General features: G+C 40.8%; 2 protein-coding genes across 4 annotated transcripts; both read right to left on the bottom strand.

Moving 5' to 3' along the window:
- Positions 1–1,973: 1,973 nt before the first annotated feature.
- Positions 1,974–5,858, bottom strand: LOC139574226 (novel acetylcholine receptor chaperone-like). Its single transcript, XM_071398594.1, has 2 exons — positions 5,612–5,858; positions 1,974–3,429 (listed from the first exon to the last, which is right to left on the bottom strand). Exons 1-2 carry the CDS (start codon positions 5,729–5,731, stop codon positions 3,067–3,069), a joined length of 483 nt encoding a protein of 160 aa, XP_071254695.1. The 5' UTR covers positions 5,732–5,858; the 3' UTR covers positions 1,974–3,066.
- Positions 5,859–6,228: 370 nt separating this feature from the next.
- On the bottom strand, positions 6,229–22,483 carry arl13a (ADP-ribosylation factor-like 13A). Of its 3 annotated transcripts, none has more exons than XM_071398589.1 (10): positions 22,302–22,483; positions 11,086–11,208; positions 10,894–10,964; positions 10,527–10,776; positions 10,131–10,236; positions 9,663–9,871; positions 7,864–7,969; positions 7,409–7,685; positions 7,138–7,251; positions 6,229–7,041 (listed from the first exon to the last, which is right to left on the bottom strand). In XM_071398589.1, the coding sequence occupies exons 1-10, from the start codon at positions 22,481–22,483 to the stop codon at positions 6,986–6,988; spliced, it is 1,494 nt and encodes a 497-aa protein (XP_071254690.1). In that variant the 3' UTR covers positions 6,229–6,985. The 3 variants fall into 3 exon arrangements, with proteins under 3 accessions (XP_071254690.1, XP_071254691.1, XP_071254692.1); XM_071398590.1 differs by lacking the exon at positions 22,302–22,483 and adding an exon at positions 16,448–16,625; XM_071398591.1 differs by lacking the exon at positions 22,302–22,483 and adding an exon at positions 15,160–15,365.
- Positions 22,484–22,496: the final 13 nt, after the last annotated feature.

The following is a 22,496-nucleotide window of genomic DNA, read 5'->3' as shown; positions in this document are numbered from 1 at the left end:
CTCCACAGAATGCAGTAATAGTGGCGTTGTCGTCAAACTCCTGGACGTGGCGACTGCGACATAGCTACTGCTCAGTAACTGAGTCTCAACGGCACTCTGGTCCCAAAACACCCATCACACCACCTCACCCGGCCCCGATCTGACTCCTCTATACACACCCTCTCCTTCAGTCTCCCTCCATCTGAAGCCCTCCTCTGTTCCTCTGACCCCTCACCTCCACACCTGTTGAATACCCCCTCTCAACCTCCTGGCACTTCTCCCCTTAGTCATAATCACCATCGTCTCTGCTCTGTACCACGCTCCAGCTTTCCTGCCATCTTCACATTGACACTATACCCTTCCATTTCACATACCTCAATCTAATGACTTGAACCAAGTGCCCTTCCTCTGTGCGCATGCTGGACCCCATTCACATGCTGGCTTTGTCCAAACACTCTTCACTGGCATCCTATTTAACTATACAATCATTTTAAATCAGCTATGACCTTGAAGAAAGTGAGGAAGCAATGTTAGATTGTTTGAACAGAGCCATTTTCTTCACCCGACCCTTTTGGCACTTGCTAGGAAACATTACTGATGTTTCTTTGCAGTAGCCACATCCATATCATGCCCATCATGTCACCTGTCTTAACAGTTTTACCTTCCCAAACCCCCCTCCCCAGCCCACTCCATCAGCAGGTAGCCCCACTCCCCTCATGATTCATAATCACTCTTTCCTCCCCCTTTTTATTTGGTTCTGGCCTCCTACAGGAAGACATTTGGAATCCCATTTTTTGAAAGAAAGAAAACAAAAAGCGGAAAACGCTCATCTCATCGTTTACCGATAACGTTACTCAAGCAAATTGGGATTGGAAGTTAAAAATGTAAAAGTTTGAAACATATGGCATCCACTGAACTACGCCAACGCTGTGTGTGTGTGTGTGTGTGTGTGTGTGTGTGTGTGTGTGTGTGTGTGTGTGTGTGTGTGTGTGTGTGTGTGTGTGTGTGTGTGTGTGTGTGTGTGTGTGTGTGTGTGTGTGTGTGTGTGTGTGTGAGAATCTGGGGTAAGAAGCTACTTTTATGATGCTAGGGAAACAAAGTCCAGTGGGAATTATATACTTGTGCGTATGCAGGTAACCATGCTGCATACATATGCATATTTATTTAAGAAATCATTCCTTTCAATGGTGCCCTGTTCCTAAGAGCAAAGCAAGAAACAGATCTTGACCCAAGTTGTGTGACACGGAGCACCTGCTCCCTCTGGTCAGAAGAAACACAAACAAATATCACAAGTCCACTACAGGTTACCTTCACTTTCCCAACCGCCCTTAAACCACAAATGGATCCACATAAAAGGCAAGGATCCACTTTCTCCAAAAATGTCACTCCTACTGGACCAAACTTATCTTTATCATAACCATGTCCATCAATGCAAGGCTCGGGCTCCGAGCTCCTCACAACACCTTCTACCCCTTCCATTTCACCTCCAGAACTTGAACTGGCGTCCGGCTCACTCTGTTTGAACTTGACACCAATCTTCCTCGACATACCCTCTCCCTTGTTATTGCGAGCTTCAACAGATTCAAATCCCTTAGTCTTTTCAACCTCCTCTCTCTTTCCCTAAAACTCACCTCACATAGCCTATTACCCGACTCCTGAAAATATTAATCTTTTCTAAGCCAAAATCTCTTTTTAGCCTCCTCGAGAGACACGCTAAGCCCTATACTTCCTCCACTTCAAACTCAACTCATCTGCCAGTTCGCTTTCCTTCCTACATGCATAAACTGATGATGTGAAGGTAATGATTTATATACATAATTGTGTGTAGTAGGCTCATTCACTTCAAGGATCCAAGTTCAGGTACTCTAAATTTGCAATAAACGGAATGCAAATCCAAGCGTTCATTCTTCTTTTTACACACTTTATGTTTGGAATGTTTTGTAAACAACTGCTGACTTGAACTGAATTAAAATGATACACAATGAACACACAGCTTGGAGATCCGCTTGTACATTTTTTTATTTATCTCATCTTGTTTTACAGAATTATTGTGAATGTTAAAGACCAACTGCTCATCTGACTAAAACGTCCCTTTATCTACTCATCATTACTGAAGGTAGCACCACTTATATATTAATCAAATACATTTACATTACAAGAAGGATCCAGTGGTAATGTTAATACTCATACGAATACTTATCTAATATAGTAATTCAACAGAATACTGTTATAAAATCCAAGCACAAAATAGAATCACAGATAAACATAAGCCTTTGTTGTCACTGGATGTAAAGAGAGACAGTCCTTTATTAAGAGACAAATATCAAGTCCTTTATTGGACATGTCATTTGACAAAGTAGCTGGACTATTGACTATGTTCCAGAGACATAGAGACAGCACTAGGCTAGCAACCATAGACATATTATGTATGTACATAATTGCTAGCAATATGCCTTCCTATAGGTCTCTCCTCCATATGAGTTCTTGAACAAAAGTGTTGGGTTCAACAAAGTGATTCATCAATTTGTGATGAAGCGAAAGACTTGTCATTTGACCGTTCAATTTGTCTTTGGCGAAAAGGGGTACATTTTCATGCATAGGAATACTTACAAGAAAATCGAATCAACAGGTAAAAGCTTTAACGAAAGTAATCTGAATTCACTGAAATTATTCTTGTTTTACTAATACCAATAGAAATATGTGATACTGTGTATTATATTTAAATAAATGTGAGTCAATGTTCACCAACAATATATCTTGAACAGTGGTGGTAGGATATGAGTTCATTTTTAACCATTTAATATGAACCATGCTTAATTGTTGTAAAATAACAATTGAATTCAAGGGATATCATTAGCTTCCTAGCTAATAAAAAATAGAAAAGTACCAATCTTCAATAGCGGAAAACATTAGCAGTCTCAAAGCCAACAAAGTCACTCAAATTAGTATTTGTGTCAAAAAGAAACATAAAAATATCACTTGTTAATAGCGACTGTGTTTCTTTTGAATCAGAATTGCTACAATCCAAAGAAACGCACAAGGTTCCATTTAGCTGTTGCTCTGCCCAGACTAGACGATTGGGCTGGATTAGGACTGCTTGACTTTGTTCTTTTCCTGAACATTGATGTGTTCTTCCCTGCTCTCCTCCCTCTCAGGCCGGTCCTCACTCTGGCGGGCAATGAGCAGTCGGCAGGTGAGCAGAATGCCAAAGACCAGAGCATGAGCGTATCGTTTCAGGGGGTCTCCTACTAGCTGGTGGAAGAAAAGGACCGCCAGCATGACCAGCAAGAGCAGGAAGTTAGCCACATCCTTGGGTCTCCCTGGCACCAACGTCAGAACCACACCACAGCCCACCTCTAGTGAGCCAATGATCTTACGGAGCAGCACCGAACTGATACCCATCTTCCTTAGACCTGGCAAGGCCTTTGCGTAGCTTTTGTATGCCCTTTTCTAAAGAAAAAACGTGAGAGAGAACATTTCAGCATTCATTTTCATAGATATCAAAGAGAGAACTTGCTCATTACTAGTGGTATACTATAGGCCACAGTATATACTTTCTCCGATTTGTAGAACATGTAAGGAAGTTCCAGTTCTACATCAAAAGTTGGAGTGAGACGATACATTTAATGTCTTAATAGAAATTACGCATTGCCTCTTATCCGCTCTACGCATTGCCTCTTATCCGCCTGTCGTCCACTTATGCCATAGTTTGTACATCTCAATTGTCAGTAGAAACCACATTTGTTTAAGGAAGTCAGCCATATCAGCTATGTTTTTTTAAAGAAAGCAAATGAGGCTGAATGAACTGTTTCGCTGCCAGATGAAGCTCCGCTGATAGCCAGGTGTAGCAGTGGTAAGGATTTACTCCATGGTGCTGAAAAGAAAGCTCTGCTGTTGGGACAGATTTATGTAGGCCCTAACAGTTTGTGGGCACCGTTTGTTACGTTATAGTGCAATTCATGTTTTGTTAAGTGTTGTGTAGTGGCTTTGCTGGCATGCATCTAAACATTGTTTTGTTGTCGTTGAGGTTGCCCCACCAAGATGTACATGCTAAAATCGCCACTGACACTGACAGATGTTTTTCTGTTGTTTTTCACAAAATAGTCTAACTATAGGGTTTAAGAGTTATACTTGTAAGTAGCCTATGCAAGCACCACCAAAACCACTGTCCTTGATATCGGCCTATTACTTAAAAGATTAAATCGTTGGGGCCTCCCGAGTGGTGCAGCGGTCTAAGGCACTGCATCGCAGTGCTAGAGGTATCACTACAGATCCGGGTTCGATCCCGGGCTGTTTCGCAGCCGGCCACGACCGGGAGACCCATGAGGCGGCACACAATTGGCCCAGCTTCGTCCGGGTTAGGGGAGGGTTTGGCTGGCCGGGATGTCCTTGCCCCATCGCGCTCTAGCGACTCCTGTGGTGGGCCGGGCACATGCACGCTGACAAGGTTTCCAGATCGGATGCACATTGGTGCGGCTGGCTTCCTGGTTAAGCGAGCAGTGTGTCAAGAAGCCGTGCGGGTTGGCGGCATCAGGTTTTGGAGGACACATGGCTCTCGACCTTCGCCTCTCCCTAGTCCGTACTGGGACAAGACTGTAACTACCAATTGGATATCACTAAATTGGGGAGAAAATGGGGTAAAAAGTACAAAAATAAATAATAATACTCAATGACCAAAATATAGGCTAATGAAGGGGCCTATTCGCCATAGAATAAGAATTATATTAGAACATATATGAATGACGAGAAGAGCACAGGTGAGCATTAACATCATTGGTAGGGAGAGACTCAACATCAGCCCCACACCGGCAGGTGCACCCCTAGCTGATTTAACTGAACTCCACGATTTGCAATGGAGTTGAGTGGGGGCTAGTGTCGGCGGACTGGAGCTCCGACAACACGTAAAAGGATGTTTTTAACAAAAACGACTGATTTTAGAACCCAAAGAATAGCTCGCAATTACACAGAACAATGTCGTGATGTCGGAGCTCCAGACCGCCCACAGTAGTCGCCGCTCAACTCCATCGTAAAGAGTTTAATCGACTGGTCGGCTAGTGAATCCCAGAATTTGACTGTAGAATTTGTTCGAATGCGCTGCCTAGGCTAAAATGTACCTTCAAATGCCGTTTTTAAGTCATATTTGGCTAATAATAACAAATAATTCGCCATAAAACACTACTGAACATATGTGTAGGCTACTGTTAGCCCATATCCTAGTCTTATTTTATTTCAAACAAACAGGCCTATTTACTGTAGCCTGTAGCCAATTCATTCGATTTCAATTATGTGGGCTTATCTGAAATGCCGAATGGTAATATTTTGTTTTCTGTCACAAAAGTCATGTTTTTCTATCGTCAGACTTCAATAAATAATTTTGCCTATTATAGGCTATATATAATAATGCAGCAGGTACCATCATGTTCTTGCTTGCTTTCTTAAATTCATTCCCACGATTGAAACAAAACATACAATCAAATCATATGTATGTTAGATATAATATGCTATTTTATTTCATGATCCAAATGTGGGTCAGCAGCGAACAGCACATTAGAGCCTGAGAGCGTATATATGGCCAGAACAATGGCTTTCGCTTCCAGCTGCAGATGCGGTTTGTTGCTAAAGGTTTACTTACCATCTCACTGTAAGCATCCTTGCTTAATCTTGGTGTGAGCTTTATAGTGCCCATGAAGACGAAAAAAAGGCCAAGAGCAAAAGAGAGGGCCACAATTGTTATCGTCCTCGGTGAAGCCATCTTCAGTGTTGTGTGTCCCGGTCCACCCACCAACCTGTGTGTCTCCGCGCGGCCGCTATTTAGTGCAGGCCTATTCACTGAAACAACTGGCTGTAATGTATTCTCTCCTGTGAAGATGCTGAGGGGGGTGGGCTTCTCGAAGAGCGACAAAAATGGCGAAAGTTAAATTGTACACAGGATCCAAGGTCCAAATGCCCAATTATGGAGCCCATACCAAGATATATTATCAGTTTATATGTAATATAATTACAAAAATTACGAATGGATATTATTTGAACATAGTCCAACAAGAAAACCTTTTTTTAATCAGAGTTTCTTTTCCAGCATGCATAAGTAAATAATAGCTAACACCGAATGAAATAGGAAACATGGTTACATATGGCTGACTATTAGTTCGGCGCTTGACCTATTGTTTGGACTGTTTTGAATCTGGGTCAAGCAACAGAGCATTATCATCTTCAAGGTGAACAAACACAAGCACACTTCAAGGCATATGGTACATTGTAAAGGAAGCACGTGATTGTTTATTGTACATTTCAGTTTTGTATTTGTTCTTTCTTCAAAATTGACCTGGTGGTGTTATCTCTTAAAATTCTATTTTCCTTTCACTGACCATGTTGTTGTTGTTGAAAAACAGGGTCTGTGAGACATTTTTCAAACAGTCATATAAAAAGCAAACGAACATTACAAAAGCATGTCACTTTTTCCATCAAAATTACAATATAAACAGATCAACTCTATTCATATTTATGAGGAGGGATTAAAATATTTTGGCCAGTACATTGATCATGTTTGTAAACAACTGTTTACTTTTACTGCACATAATTAAATAACCACTAATAAATACATCTTTCATATAACATATTTTGGTGAGATAAAATAAACACACATTTCTCAAGGGGGTGCATTGGCTTTGCAGTTCCTACACAGTAGCAGCTAAGAAAAACATCTATCAAGCATTTTGAAATTGTCCTTCAAAAGCCGTTGAAAACTCCAGTTGTAATCCATACGTTAGAAATGTGAGGTAATAGAATGGACAAGGAGGTTGTGGAGGAGTTGCAGGCAGGGCATGTCTCCCTCTGTCAATCAGTCAGTCAGTCAGGTAGCGGTCTGGGTGGTTTGTAGGGAAGAGGCTGGGGGTGAGTCACTAAGGTGTCTCAGCGTGTTCATAAATCACTGGAGTGCTGCCCTTGCCAGGATAGCAGACTGCGTCGTCACACACTGGACACAGGACTCTCGCTCAGCCTTCTCCTCTCACTGGCCCTGATTATGTCGCTCTTTCAGAGCCAAAATGGCTTTTCGGTAAAGATCTATCAAGAAACAGGGAAATCACATATCTCAGACAAAGTCTCATTTTTTTGCGTTGCATTTCAGTGTGAGTTAAAAAGGAGAGACTGGGGGCTCACCAAAGGTCGCGGAGAGGTCAACTGGCTGGGAGTATGCTCCTGGCATCTTCTCAGAGTTGATCCTGTTCTTTTTCACTTTCACCACTTTCTTCTTCTTCTTCTTCTTCTTGTCCCCTTTATCAACAGATGAGAAAATGTGAACGTTATCAACTCAGATGCACATTTCAATATTCAAAGGTACTAATAACATGTTGTAACCTCTTAATAAATCATAAAACATGCTCCAAGACATTGGAGACAGATTGAAGTGTTGTTTGAGGAGCACAGCTACCTTTATTTGAGTTGTCTTTGTCTTCGTTGTCAACTGATTCTGGGAGGTCTTGGGTCTCTTCCTTCACTTTGGCTTTACGTTTCAGCTTCCTTCGTTTCGGAGGTATTAGGGGACTGTTGGCCTTCTCTTTCCGCACACTGTGTTCTGGGTCTGCCTCTGTGCTACCTTCCTCCCCCTCCTCCTCCTCCGCATGCTCTCCTTCGCTTTTCTCGTCTGTGTCCTTAATCTTCACCTGTTGTTTCTTCTTTTTATTAAGCCTCTTTTTCAGAGTGCTCTCCTACAATAAACAAGGCTTTTCAGTTCACATATTCCAGCAATGAAAATGAATGTGCATCTCCAGATGTACTCAAACGAGTAGATTGTTTCACTACAAATAATCAATTGGAATCTTATCAAGATCAAGTGGATCTACAACTAAAGATTATCAGTTGATTTGTACATTTCAATGTCTTTACCTTTTTCAATATGTTTCGAATGGGTTGTAGTGGGGGGGTCTTGGGTCTTAGGTCCTTTTCTTGAGGACTTTGTACTTTACGAAGGTCATTTTTGCTGGCACGGATTCTACACATAGACATTTCACATGAGAAAGGGTCCATGCCATGATGCTTTAGCTAACATGGGCCATGTCTTTGAAGTAGTTCATGGATACATATTCTGTGAATGCAATATTAACACATTGGCCAAGACAGATGATATTCTGTCTAACTGAAGGCACATCCCACTGGGCACACCATGTCATTTCAACGTGGAAATGTGGATAATAACTGGTTGAGAAGTTGATCGATGAGATTTCAACCTTTATTCACCGACTCAAATAGACAGACAGACGTTTGTTGAATTCCCAATGTGTTATCACTATGCTTTCAACCATCTAAAAGAACAACAAAGTTCAAATGGAAATACAATGTCATACATTTTGTATTTATACAACAACTTAATGGGTTATCACTGTGCTTTATCTAATAGCAGAACCAAATGGATGGCAGTTGAGATGACATTAAAAGTACAAAGTGCAAGTGATCAATGCTGTTCAAGATTCTGCGCAGATTATTACAGCAATTGTGAAGATCTCCACAGACCAGCGAGCTTTGCATGCTATCTTGAACTTGCACGCTTCTATGATTACATAAGAAGACATTTATAGTTCCAGTAACCTCAGAGTTTGTCCATGGAAGTGTGACTCATTTTAAGGTTGAATAAATAAGGTTACATTAGTTTGTAAGATAGCCTTTACTTTAGGCTATTTACTGTACTACAAAAATATTATTGAATTGTGTTTGGTTGACATTGTAACCAAATGTCAACATTTAAAGCATATGCTTGGATAATTTCATATGACACACTGGCTTAATCCTATTATTTAACTTGTATTTTTGGTTTATTTAGAGATGTGAATCCAACATATAATTTGTTTACTTGTCTGGAAATCTAGCAATCGTCCATCGTTAACACAATGGAAAGGTCAAATGCTTTATTATCTAAATGTTGAAAGTGCGTGGGCGACAGAGAGAAACAAAATGGTGCAGTTTGAGGCCATGTGGCGGAGAGTGATACGGCCACTGGAGATGGTGGTGTGAGCAGGTGGGTCTGGGCAGGGGGGATGTTGTGGATGTTTGTGTAAGTCTGTATGTTGTCATTTGTATGTATATGTTTTGTATTGTAAAACCAAAAAATCATAAATAAAATCTTTGAGCTATTGTTTAATAAAATATTTAACAATAGCTGTTGATGACTTTGAAAATGCTATATAGGCTTAAATAGTATAATTGATGATATTTTACCTAATAAGTATGGTTTCATTTAATTTGCTCTGTTAAACCTACCCTTTGGAATGACTTCAATAGCAACAGTGAATATATTTAGTTATTAAGGGATCTCTCAATGATCATTCTCACGATAGCACATTGGTAGTAGTCAGTGACAAATATCAAAGGTGGGCTTAGTTAAAATCCTGGATGGGAAACTAAATGAATAGCTTTAGATGAACTCTCCAGTAGGAGGTGCTGCTATTTTTTAAAAATAGTGTATATGACGTTGAAGTTCTGAAATTGTTTCAACGGTACAAATTCAACATATTTTATACAGGGTGTGTCTATCTTGAAAATTGTATTGTAACCTGAAATTTCACACTCAAAGCAACAGTTTCGATTGATAACTTTTTTTAAATCCACGTCACAATACGTTGACAAATTACATTGAAACAACGTTGATTCAACCAGTTTGTGCCAATTGGGATAGTTATGGTCGCTCTTACCTTTCCTCTTTTGGCTTGCGGCTCCTCTCTATCTTCCCACGCCTGTCCCTCTCGTCTGGTGCTAGAGGTCTCCTGTCCCTGATGTCCCTGATTATGCGAGAACAGAGTTCTGGGTAATCCAGATTGACAGCACGCAAAAGCCAGCGAAGACCCCGCAGCGTCTTCCTGTCTGTCCACCTCCGCAGGTCTATTAAGGCTGAGCAAGGCTCCTAAAGCGAAAAGGCACAACATAATCAAATCTATGTAGCCTACATGGATTTCTGTCTGTCTATGTATCTGTCTCTTGAACATAATAAACATAATCTGGCTGTCTGTTTGCCTGGCTGTCAGTTTGTCTGGCTGTCTGGATCTTATGTCTGGCTGTCTGTCTGGATCTTATGTCTGGCTCCTTTGTCTGGCTGTCTGGCTGTCTGTCTAGCTCTTCTGTCTGGCTGTGTGGAGAGTGGTGTGTGTGAGAACTAGACTCACAATGTGGCACAGAGAACGGCTCTGGTTCACCAGTCTCTCCAGAGACAGGAGCTCAATTATCTCACTTCCCAGCAGGGCATTCATCTTGTCTTGCTTGTTGGCCAGCCTAAAACACAACACAGTTTATTCAGTGGATTCAAAAAATGAAAAAAACTACACTGAAAGCACTAATCAGTTTCGTTACTGTCCTTCCTTGCCCACTGTACCATGGCAACACTAAGGTTTTAAAGTAGGTAGTATAGATTATCTGTCACTTTGTCATATACATCTCATAGAATATTGTATAACATACTTATAAGCTATAAATATAACAAATATAGCTTTACTTTTTATTTTAAGGTTGATCAAGTATTCTATTCACATGAACTCAAACTTGATTTAAGAATTAGTCTTTACACCAGTAGTGGTTTTCCCGCCACTCTAGGCTGCTTCAGCAGGTCCGTCAGAAGTTCCTTGACCTCTTTAATCCTCTGCCGGTCACTGGAGTCCACCACAAAGATGAACCCATGGACCTCCCCATAGAGATCTCTCCAGGACCCCCGCACCTCCGGGGCCCCACTAATGTCCAGCAGGGTGACCAGGAAGTTCTCCACTCTCAGCTCCGTGCGGACACACCCATGTGTTGGACCCACGTCCACCGGGGGCACTGCAGACAGCGAGAATAGTTACAAGAGGACCTCAGTCAGCCATACGCAGATTTATGTGTAATGTCTACTGCATGGTTCCTGTTAATTATTTTGTATTGAAGTCACTGTTACATTACCTCTTAACATCCCCCTGACAGTGGATGTTTTTCCTGCTTTATCAAGACCGACCACGAGTACATTGACTTTCCTGTGTGAAAATACAAGATATGGGGCTGGAGTTAGCATATGGAGCAATTTAAGTCAGAGTATTTGTAATCGCAAGTGACTGAGGGATTGTGTTAATCCATTTGAAAGAAAGTAATTCTTACCTGATGGGTTGCTGGATCTTGGAGACCCAGCTGCAGCAGTTGGTCATCAGGTTGAACATGTTCAGTTGTGGTGAAACAGAACAGGGTGAGCACAGCGGCAACCATCTTCTCCTCAGTCCCCACCTGAAAGAAGAGCTCATTATGACACAGGGTCGACGTGCAAATTATAGACTTACAGAACGACCGGTGCTAAGTCAGCTGAGGTAACAAAGGCTACTGTCAGGTGATCGGGTTCAGGGCCAATAAACCCCTGAAGACTTCAGAGCCATTTAGATCTTAATGTAAAAGTCGATCGTTTCTTTACTGTTTGAAATATTTTTGACAAAGGTTAGTATTATCTGTGTGACTATATAAACTGCACTCTTAGAAAAGAATACTCTTTGTAGAACGTAAAATGGTTCTTCAGCTGTCTCCATAGGGGAACCGTTTGAAAAACTATTTTTGGTTCCGGGTAGAACCATTTTGGTTCCAGGTAGAACCATTTTGAGTTCCATTAGGACCCTTTCCACAGAGGGTTCTACATGGAACCCAAAAGGGTTCTACATGGAACCAAAAAGGATTCTCCCTGGAAACAAAAAGGGTTCTTCTATGGGGACAGCCAAAGAACCCCTTTGGAACCCTTTTTTCTAAGAGCATGGGTTATAGTACCTGGTTAAACTAGGTAACATTGCTTGTACCAACACTGCATTCCTATCCCTTTCGGGATACACTATTCATTGGGTCTGTGTATTACCTGCTTACTGTATATCCTTTTTGCTATCCCCATAAACTATCCATAAACTAGTCCATCGGTTTCCACCATGGGGTTTGTTTTATTGTTTTACAATGAACAGCATAAATGTATATAGACTCTCAACTACGTGTTATGGAACTATGTGGCTGACCTGGCTGGCACAGTCTGATTACATTAAGACACGGTAGCGTACCAGTTGTCTGACAAATCTTTGTACCTGTGTGTAGTCTGCCACAGTCTGGTTCTACACAAACAGCAGGTGTGTGAGTGTCTGTCCATCTGAGGTGTGCTAAATAAATCCAGCAGGCCTCAGCTCTCTGCATCTGCTCAATCTCCATAAGCTGCCTAAACCCAGACTAGTCAGGTAGAGCATAAACTATCAACAAGACTTCAAACTACAGCAGGGTTATCCAACTGTCGGAATGCGGGCCGAATTTGTTAAAAAAAACAACAACAAAAAACACACACACATACATACATACACACACACACAGTTGAAGTCGGAAGTTTACATACACCTTAGCCAAATACATTTAAACTCAGTTTTTCACAATTCCTGACATTTAATCCTAGTAAAAATTCCCTGTTTTAGGTCAGTTAGGATCACCACTTTATTTTAAGAATGTGAAATGTCAGAATAATAGTAGAGAGAATGATTTATTTCAGCTTTTATTTCTTTCATCACATTCCCAATGGGTCAGAAGTTTACATGCACTCAATTAGTATTTGGTAGCATTGCTTTTAAATTGTTTAACTTGGGTCAAACGTTTTGGGTAGCCTTCTACAAGCTTCCAACAATAAGTTGGGTGAATTTTGGCCCATTCCTCCTGACAGAGCTGGTGTAACTGAGTCAGGTTTGTAGGCCTCCTTGCTCGCACACACTTTTTCAGTTCTGCCCACAAATCTTCTATAGGATTTAGGTCAGAGCTTTGTGATGGCCACTCCAATACCTTGACTTTGTCGTCCTTAAGCCATTTTGCCACAACTTTGGAAGTATGCTTGGGGTCATTGTCCATTTGGAAGACCCATTTGCAACCAAACTTTAACTTCCTGACTGATGTCTTGAGATGTTGCTTCAATATATCCACATAATTTTCTTTCCTCATGGTGCCATCTATTTTGTGAAGTGCACTAGTCCCTCCTGCAGCAAAGCACCCCCACAACAAGATGCTGCCACCCCCGTCCTTCACCGTTGGGATGGTGTTCTTCGGCTTGCAAGCCCCCCTTTTTCCTCCAAACATATCGATGGTCATTATGGCCAAACAGTTCTATTTTTGTTTCATCAGACCAGAGGACATTTCTCCAAAAAGTACAATCTTTGTTCCCATGTGCAGTTGCAAACCGTAGTCTGGCTTTTTTATGGCGGTTTTGGACCAGTGGGTTCTTCTTTGCTGAGCAGCATTCCAGGTTATGTCGATGTAGGACTAGTTTTACTGTGGATATAAATACTTTTGTACCTGTTTCCTCCAGTATGTTCACAAGGTCATTTGCTGTTGTTCTGGGATTGATTTGCACTTTTCACACCAAAGTACGTTCATCTCTAGGAGACAGAACGCATATCCTTCCTGAGCGGTATGACGGCTGCGTGGTCCCATGGTGTTTATACTTGCGTACTATTGTTTGTACAGATGAACGTGGTACCTTCAGGCGTTTGGAAATTGCTCCCAAGGATGAACCAGACTCTACACATTTTTTTCTGAGGTCTTGGCTGATTTCTTTTGATTTTCCCCATGCTGTCAAGCAAAGAGGCACTGAGTTTGAAGGTAGGCCTTCAAATACATCCACAGGTACACCTCCAATTGACTCAAATTATGTAAATTAGCCTACCAGAGGCTTCTAAAGCCATTACATAATTTTCTGGAATTTTCCAAGCTGTTTAAAGGCACAGTCAACTTAGTGTATGTAAACTTCTGACCCACTGAAATTGTGATACCTTGATTTATAAGTGAAATAATCTCTGTAAACAATTGTTGGAAAAATTACTTGTGTCATGCACAAAGTAGATGTCCTAACCGACTTGCCAAAACTTTAGTTTGTAGCAAGAAATTTGTGGAGTGGTTGAAAAATGAGTTTTAATGACTCCAACCTAAGTGTATGTAAACTTCCGACTTCAACTTTTTTTTTGTATATACAATCTAATTTTGGAAATCTGTTCCCAAGTATTCCCACGCATAATAGAGAGATTGTACACAAATGTGAGCATGGTTTGAAATTATGTTTTAGTTAAGTATTATATCTGTGGTCAATTTGCAGTCTACAAATTATGTGTAATTGTGGGTGTGTTCATAAATTCAGTGCACTCTGGCGTTCGTAGATTCAGAGCGCTGTCAGATTGTCCGTTCTTAAATTCAGAGCGTTTCACTCTCGAGGCGTTCAGGATCACAGTAGGTTTGATCCAAACGTTTGGTCACAACTGCAGTCAAGCACCCAAGCTAACTGGCTAAAGTTGGCTAGCTACTTCCAGTCACAAATGAAAGAACAACTCACTCTGTCATTTTACTCGCCCTAGCAGAACTGGTTAGGCTGATTTCATGATATCTAGAGCGTTGTGGTGACTGTAACTGTGCTGCTGACAACAATTGAATAAAACAAATTGGCCGACGTTTTACTGACACCGGTCATATTCAACGGGTGTTGCACATTCGGAAATTCATCAGTTATTCTGTACTCTGGCTCATTCAAACAGAGTCCTCTGAAATCGGAGTAGATAGCCAGAGTGAATTTATGTTTCTCCGCCCCTCGACCATCCGCGCAAGAAAAAAATCGTCCCAAAGTTGATGATCCCTGACCTACAGAATATATTTTCAATATTCATATTTCTTATTGATACGGTTTCGGGTGTCAGGTGAATTATTTATATAATAAATATTTTTGTCTCTATACAAATTCCAATGTAGCAATAAAAGGCTATTTAAGTTCAGACATTTAGACCATAAAAGTGCAAATTAAGCACGTTGTCAGATTAAAGTAAAAAGTAAACTCTGACGGCAATAAAACACGTCACTGACTGCAATGATGAATATTGATATGGTTGAATCTGAAGACAACAGAGTGTGCTTTATTAGTTAACAGTGATAACCACGTGTACAACCTTTTAATGTAAACAATGTGCAACAGCCTAAATGCACTGCCCATCATATAAATTATGCAAAGCTGTATTAGTCCATGACAAAATACCCAATTCACACACAGCATTGTTCACTCAAAAATCGTTCATGTTACTTGTTTAATCCCACAAATAGAACACTTTCACCACTGTTCTCAGGGGTAAATCTATGAAAATAGAAGCCACGTGAAATGATAGATAGAATATAAATAAAATAAAATCTCAGCATACTTACAGTAGGATGTCAGTGTCCATACGTTTGTTTGAGTGTGTTTCTCTTGTGGCATCTTGTATGTACCAGATAACTAATCAGGGCTCAATAATTCCACTAATCCTGTGGTCACCTCATGTAGGTGGTGCAACCTGGGAAACACAGTGGTAACCTGTCCACCAATCATTCGGGTGTTTGTTAGATCTGCCTTCAACCGGATAGGTTGCTCTACAGTAAAGGTCCAATGCAGCCGTTTTTATCTAAATATCAAATCATTTCTGGGTAACAATTAAGCACCTTACTGTGATTGTTTTCAATTAAAAGAGTTAAAATGAACAAAAATAGATTCTTAGTAAAGATACATTTCTCAAGCAAGAATTTTGCAAGGACTTTCTGGATTTATTCTGAGTGGGTAGGGGAAATCTGAGAACTAGCTGTAATTGGAAGAGAGGTTTGGAACTCTCTTTCTTATTGGTTTATTAACACATTTACGCCATTGGTGATCTCACCTGGCATGCCAAAACTCCATCCCAGCAAAACATGCTGGAAATTCAGGCTGTCTTTTCAAACAGCTCTTATGCTAAAAAGGTATTATGATAATTTTCACAATTTCACAATATTATTCCAACCACATAGTGTGGAAATATTTATAAAATTAATCACGTTTTTGACTGCATTGTGATTTAGCTTGGCCAGATCAGGAAACTTGCTCATGGCCAATTTTAACAAAGATGTCTCATGATGTGATTTTTTTTTACATCTAGTAGTGATACATGCCCCTCCTTTAACAATGGAAGAGAGAAATCCAGATTACTGGTACTACCAGAATCCCCTCACATTTAATTGAGTTCAATTTGACCTATGATCTCTTGTGATGTCCATAGTGAGTGGATAGAGAGATGGTATCTTTACACTGATGGAAATCAAACAGGATAAACATGCAGTATGAGGCAAATGTAAGTATGTTTCATTTGTATGGCTATTATTGCTGCCTTGTAACATTATAACATCTTTACAAGTTAATACATTATTACAATGGCCACTAGATGGCCTCAATTTCTATGGAACCATTCCCATAATGGGGCTGTGATTACGTCACGGTGTGTGGTTTTGCTAAACAAGAGCTGACATAGGGAGGAAAGAATTTGCCCTGCAGTCTGTCTACTCATGACAAAAAAAAAATCCCCAAGCGAACCTTCTTAACGACCCACAACAATACTAACGTATAAAAGAAAATGGTAATTTTATAAACAGTTAGTCCCAGTACAGTCAGTATGGAAAATACAAAGTAAAATCTGAGAGATTTGCTTACTTTAACTGTTTCCCATAAAAAGGATAACATATCCTGGAACTGCCCTTTGTGTACATCCTTCATCTCGTTAAGGCATTACCCCAGTGTCCAATCAGGCATGGGCTTCATCTGCTGACTAGACTCATCCGAGGCTCTGACCACTGCGTCAGCTGGCAATGACACACACATACACACACACACACATGCACATACACACGCACAACACACACACACACACACATACACAGCAGCAGAAGCAGCAGCAAAGGCTTAGCACAACGTCCTTATGCCCTGCCTCATATACCCATGGCCCCACGTACCTAACATTTCTGAGAGACCTGACAGCTGAATTTATGTCTGAGGGTTATGTTCCCTCTGAAGTCGCTCTGCTTTCGTTTAGAATGATCTATTAACTAGGGCTACAGAATGTTACTACGGATTAGTACACAATTGAACATCTATATGCCTCTGATGACTGTTGGACTTACTGTTTCAAACTGATTTGAAACGAGCAAAAAATGTCTTCAGCTTTTTGTTCAATGACGGAATAGGGAGTATGTGTGTACATACAGGGTGGGGTCCTAAAGACCTGCTAGGCCACTAATGACAGGGCCTTAGTTCTACATTGCCGCCTTCCTTCCAGAAAGTAAACAACCACTACTGTTTGCAGCCACTGACCCGCAGCGCTGTCTCGCCACTCACATTAATTAATAATAGGAGGGCCTCCAGCAGACATTCACAATGCAGCGCCCACATCACTGCCTGTCTGGGACCCATCTGGTTACACCGGGGGAGTGATTTTCATTTTGGGCTGAGCTATGGTTAACATTGTGCCTTTGAGCTATTATTGTACTGCTCTGGAAAAACATGAATGTTTAATCTGGGTTAGGGCTTTCATATGGAAAACAGTGCCCTGGGATCATAATACGAATTCAAAAATGAGATAGATTTATCATCCAAACGAATGTTTTTAACACAATCTACATACAGTGGGGAGAACAAGTATTTGATACACTGCCGATTTTGCAGGTTTTCCTACTTACAAAGCATGTAGAGGTCTGTCATTTTTATCATAGGTACACTTCAACTGTGAGAGACGGAATCTAAAACAAAAATCCAGAAAATCACATTGTATGATTTTTAAGTAATTAATTTGCATTTTATTGCATGACATAAGTATTTGATCACCTACCAACCAGTAAGAATTCCGGCTCTCACAGACCTGTTAGTTTTTCTTTAAGAAGCCCTCCTGTTCTCCACTCATTACCTGTATTAACTGCACCTGTTTGAACTCGTTACCTGTATAAAAGACACCTGTCCACACACTCAATCAAACAGATTCCAACCTCTCCACAATGGCCAAGACCAGAGAGCTGTGTAAGGACATCAGGGATAAAATTGTAGACCTGCACAAGGCTGGGATGGGCTACAGGACAATAGGCAAGCAGCTTGGTGAGAAGGAAACAACTGTTGGCGCAATTATTAGAAAATGGAAGAAGTTCAATGACGGTCAATCACCCTCGGTCTGGGGCTCCATGCAAGATTTCACCTCGTGGGGCATCAATGATCATGAGGAAGGTGAGGGATCAGCCCAGAACTACACGGCAGGACCTGGTCAATGACCTGAAGAGAGCTGGGACCACAGTCTCAAAGAAAACCATTAGTAACACACTACGCCGTCATGGATTAAAATCCTGCAGCGCACGCAAGGTCCCCCTGCTTAAGCCAGTGCATGTCCAGGCCCGTCTGAAGTTTGCCAATGACCATCTGGATGATCCAGAGGAGGAATGGGAGAAGGTCATGTGGTCTGATGAGACAAAAATAGAGCTTTTTGGTCTAACTCCACTCGCCGTGTTTGGAGGAAGAAGAAGTATGAGTACAACCCCAAGAACACCATCCCAACCGTGAAGCATGGAGGTGGAAACATCATTCTTTGGGGATGCTTTTCTGCAAAGGAGACAGGACGACTGCACCGTATTGAGGGGAGGATGGATGGGGCCATGTATCGCGAGATCTTGGCCAACAACCTCCTTCCCTCAGTAAGAGCATTGAAGATGGGTCGTGGCTGGGTCTTCCAGCATGACAACGACACGAAGCACACAGCCATGGCAACTAAGGAGTGGCTCCGTAAGAAGCATCTCAAGGTCCTGGAGTGGCCTAGCCAGTCTCCAGACCTGAACCCAATAGAAAATCTTTGGAGGGAGCTGAAAGTCCGTATTGCCCAGCGACAGCCCCGAAACCTGAAGGATCTGGAGAAGATCTGTAGGGAGGAGTGGGCCAAAATCCCTGCTGCAGTGTGTGCAAACCTAGTCAAGAACTACAGGAAACGTATGATCTCTGTAATTGCAAACAAAGGTTTCTGTACCAAATATTAAGTTCTGCTTTTCTGATGTATCAAATACTTATGTCATGCAATAAAATGCAAATTAATTACTTAAAAATCATACAATGTGATTTTCTGGATTTTTGTTTTAGATTCCGTCTCTCATAGTTGAAGTGTACCTATGATAAAAATTACAGACCTCTACATGCTTTGTAAGTAGGAAAACCTGCAAAATCGGCAGTGTATCAAATACTTGTTCTCCCCACTGTAACAGTCTGTATTTTAAGTACTCTGTTGATGGGCACAACATCTTATTTCAAGCTTAGCGACAGTTTGAAATGACTGGCCAGATTGAAGTCAACATTAAATTAAAGGAACCACATTTGCACTGAGCAAAAGCAAAAGGAAGCAGATGGGATCCCTCTCATAGGCCTAGCACCAATTCTAATCATCCCTGTTTGCACAGTAGCCCGAGCAAACAGAAAACCGTTTCACTAGGTTCCATTCATTCTAAAGGATGTGATGTAGTTGGTCATTTGTTTACTAAAATGTAGTACCAAATGTAAATGTAAACCAAATGCAACACTGTGTCAAGTCACGGAAATACAAATCCTCAATTTTGGGGCATGAGCTAGCCTGGCCTTCCCACAGCACATGTTGACATAGCAGCGTTCCACATAGCTCTGGTGCTGTAACAGGGCCAAGTCTGTCCTAGTGGTGGTGTGATAGCCTAAAAAGGGAAACAGGACAACTGATCTATCTGTGCTCCTGCCCTACACAACACACAGGCACTGAGAGAGAGAGAAGGTTGAGATGTACTGTATATAGCTGGCTGTAGTAGTGTTTCTAAGCTGTCATGATTTGTAGTAGCCCCACCTGCTTCAATAACCTTCTGAAAGTAATTGCCCAAGATGTCTACTTTTTTCTATTCTGTGCTTTTGTGATATCCCCACATTACCATTGGGGCTTTCGTTATAGTTTTTTTGGATCCAAAACAGTGATGGCACTCTTATTGAAAATAGTCAAGTATAAATAGGTTACAAGCATGCACTCTCGATGACATGCACACAGCTGCACGCAGTACGCGTAGAAAAAGGCTCAGGACCCAGGAGCAGTGGGAGGTAGCGTTCACCCTCCAAGACCTATGTGAAGCTAGCCACAATAACGGTTAACCACAATTGTGGCATTTGCGGTTCGCCTTCAAATTAAAAGTTCCCAATTGAACGTGACCCATTGAAAGTGATGCCATTTGTACTAGATCAAGGTTGGGATGTTGTTATATAAATTCAACAAAATACAATAATTAGCTAATTTGACCCCCCAAAATAAATAAAAGACAGCTGAAATTGCACTGTGTATTTATTTGACTTCAGAATTTTTTTGGATGCATACTTATATTTCACTGTACAGCCTTACCTATGGATTGTGTCTCCATGAAATGGCGTATCAGCATACTCAGTGACACACACAGAACATAACTGTGAAGAGTTTACCAAAATATTAGTGTCGTAGCTCTTATTAGGTTTGCTGTCGCAATTGGCGTCGGCTAATGGGGATCCTAATTAAATCTATTAGGGGACTTTGTGGTAAATCACCTCCCCAGTCAGCCTATTGTGCGTTTTTGGCATTCATATCTCACTGTAGAGCCTTACATATGGATTGTGGATCCATGAAATTGTGTATCAGTCTACTCAACACAACTATGAAGAGTTTACACAAATATTAGCCTCGTAGATCTTATTGCAGGTCTTTGACACCAGTGTGAACTGAGACACGCTAGTTCACCAGTCAACCTACAATGTGCATTGAACATTCATATTGCAATGTTCAGTTTTACCTATGGATTATGGATCCATGGAATTGGGGTATCAGTCTACTCAGTGACACCCACAGAACATAACTGTGAAGAGTTGACACAAATATTAGCATTGTAGCTCTAATTAGGGAACTTTAACTGTGGCAATTGCCCTCACTATTCAGCCTATTTACGCATATTGACATTAATATTTCATGGATCCACAATCCATACGTAAGGCTGTACAGTGAAACATGAATGTAAATACGCACAATAGGCTGACTGGGAGGTGATTTACCACAAAGTCCCCTAATAAGAGTATCAAGGCTAACATTTGTGTTAACTCTTCACGTGTGTTCTATGGGTGTCACTGAGTAAGCTGATACACAGTGGTGTAAAGCACTTAAGTAAAAATGCTTTGAAGTACTACATAAGTAGGTTTTTGGGGTATCTGTACTGTACTTTATTTTTGACTACTTTTACTTTTACTTCACTACATTCCTGAAGAAAATAATGTACTTTTTACTCCATACATTTTCCCTGACACCCAAAAGGTACTCGTTACATTTCGAATGCTTAGCAGGACAGGAAAATGGTCCAATTTACACACTTATCAAGAGAACATCCCTGGTCATCCCTACTGCCTCTGATCTGACGAACTCACTAAACACAAATGCTTTGTTTGTAAATGATGTCTGAGTGTTGGAGTGTGCCTCTGGCTATCATTAAAAAATGTTAAATAAAAATATGGTGCCATCTGGTTTGCTTAATATATGGAATTTGAAATGATTTATACTTTTACTTTTGATACTTAAGTGTATTTTAGCAATTACATTTACTTTTGATACTTAAGTATATTTAAAACCAACTACTTTTAGACTTTTACTCAAGTATTTTACTAGGTAACTTTCACCTGAGTCATTTTCTATTAAGATATCTTTACTTTTACTCAAGTATGACAATTGGGTACTTTTTCCATCACTGCTGACACACCATTTCATGGATCCACAATCCATAGGTAAGATTGTACAGTGAAATATAACTTTGACCCCAAAGCAATTCTGAATTCTAACACATCCACAGTGCAATTTCAACTGACCTTTTTTGTTGTTGGTCAAATTAACTAATTGTTATATTTTGTTGAATTTATATAACAACGTTGGAACATTATCTAGTCCAAATATGTAATAATTCCACAATTTTTATCCATTTGCACCACTTTCAATTGTGAACTTTTATTTTGAAGGCAGATTCCATTAGTGTGGCTAATCGTTATTGCTGCTAGCTTCGCATAGGTGTGAAGTTAGCAGCAATAGCATGTTCAGACACACCTGCTTTCTTGTTCAGTGGAGGAGCAAACAAAAACATTAACTTTTGCATTTCCTTAAATTTTCAATGGGACTCTACAGCGAATGGATTGTTTCAGTTTTGATTATGGTACAACAGTCGACGTTGCTTTGCAACAAGTAAATGTGGGTACTGAGCCCATCATTTGCAGGCAGACATCAGCGGCATGACTTTTGATTTGCGCTGGAAAATGTATTTGCCGATCTTTGAGATTGTGGGAGTATGACTCGTATTCGACAACCACTGGATTCGATTTGGAAGACTACCCTAGAGATACTATATGGGTGGTGGTTTATTTTCTTTTTTTTGTATTGTGGCCACGGGTGGCAATGCCACGTAATATAGGCTATTGATACACAAAGGAGTTATTCTTGTTGTGTGTAGAAAGTGGGCGAAAGGACAGGACCTACCGCAACAAACATTGAAGACGTTGTCTAACAAACTTGATACATTCATGAATGATAACAAACTGAACTGCTTTGTTTGAAGCAGTCGATACATTGTTGCTGGATAAGGATACAATCTGACACTTGGCAAACACTTGGAAACTACACTTTTCTTTGAGCCGTTCGTCAGCCCTGTAGGTCTCCATTGTCTGACGTTGT

The sequence above is a fragment of the Salvelinus alpinus genome, chromosome 4 (genome assembly GCF_045679555.1).
Source record: "Salvelinus alpinus chromosome 4, SLU_Salpinus.1, whole genome shotgun sequence".
NCBI classification, from domain to species: Eukaryota; Metazoa; Chordata; class Actinopteri; order Salmoniformes; family Salmonidae; genus Salvelinus; species Salvelinus alpinus.
This window is presented reverse-complemented; position numbering and strand designations above follow the sequence as displayed.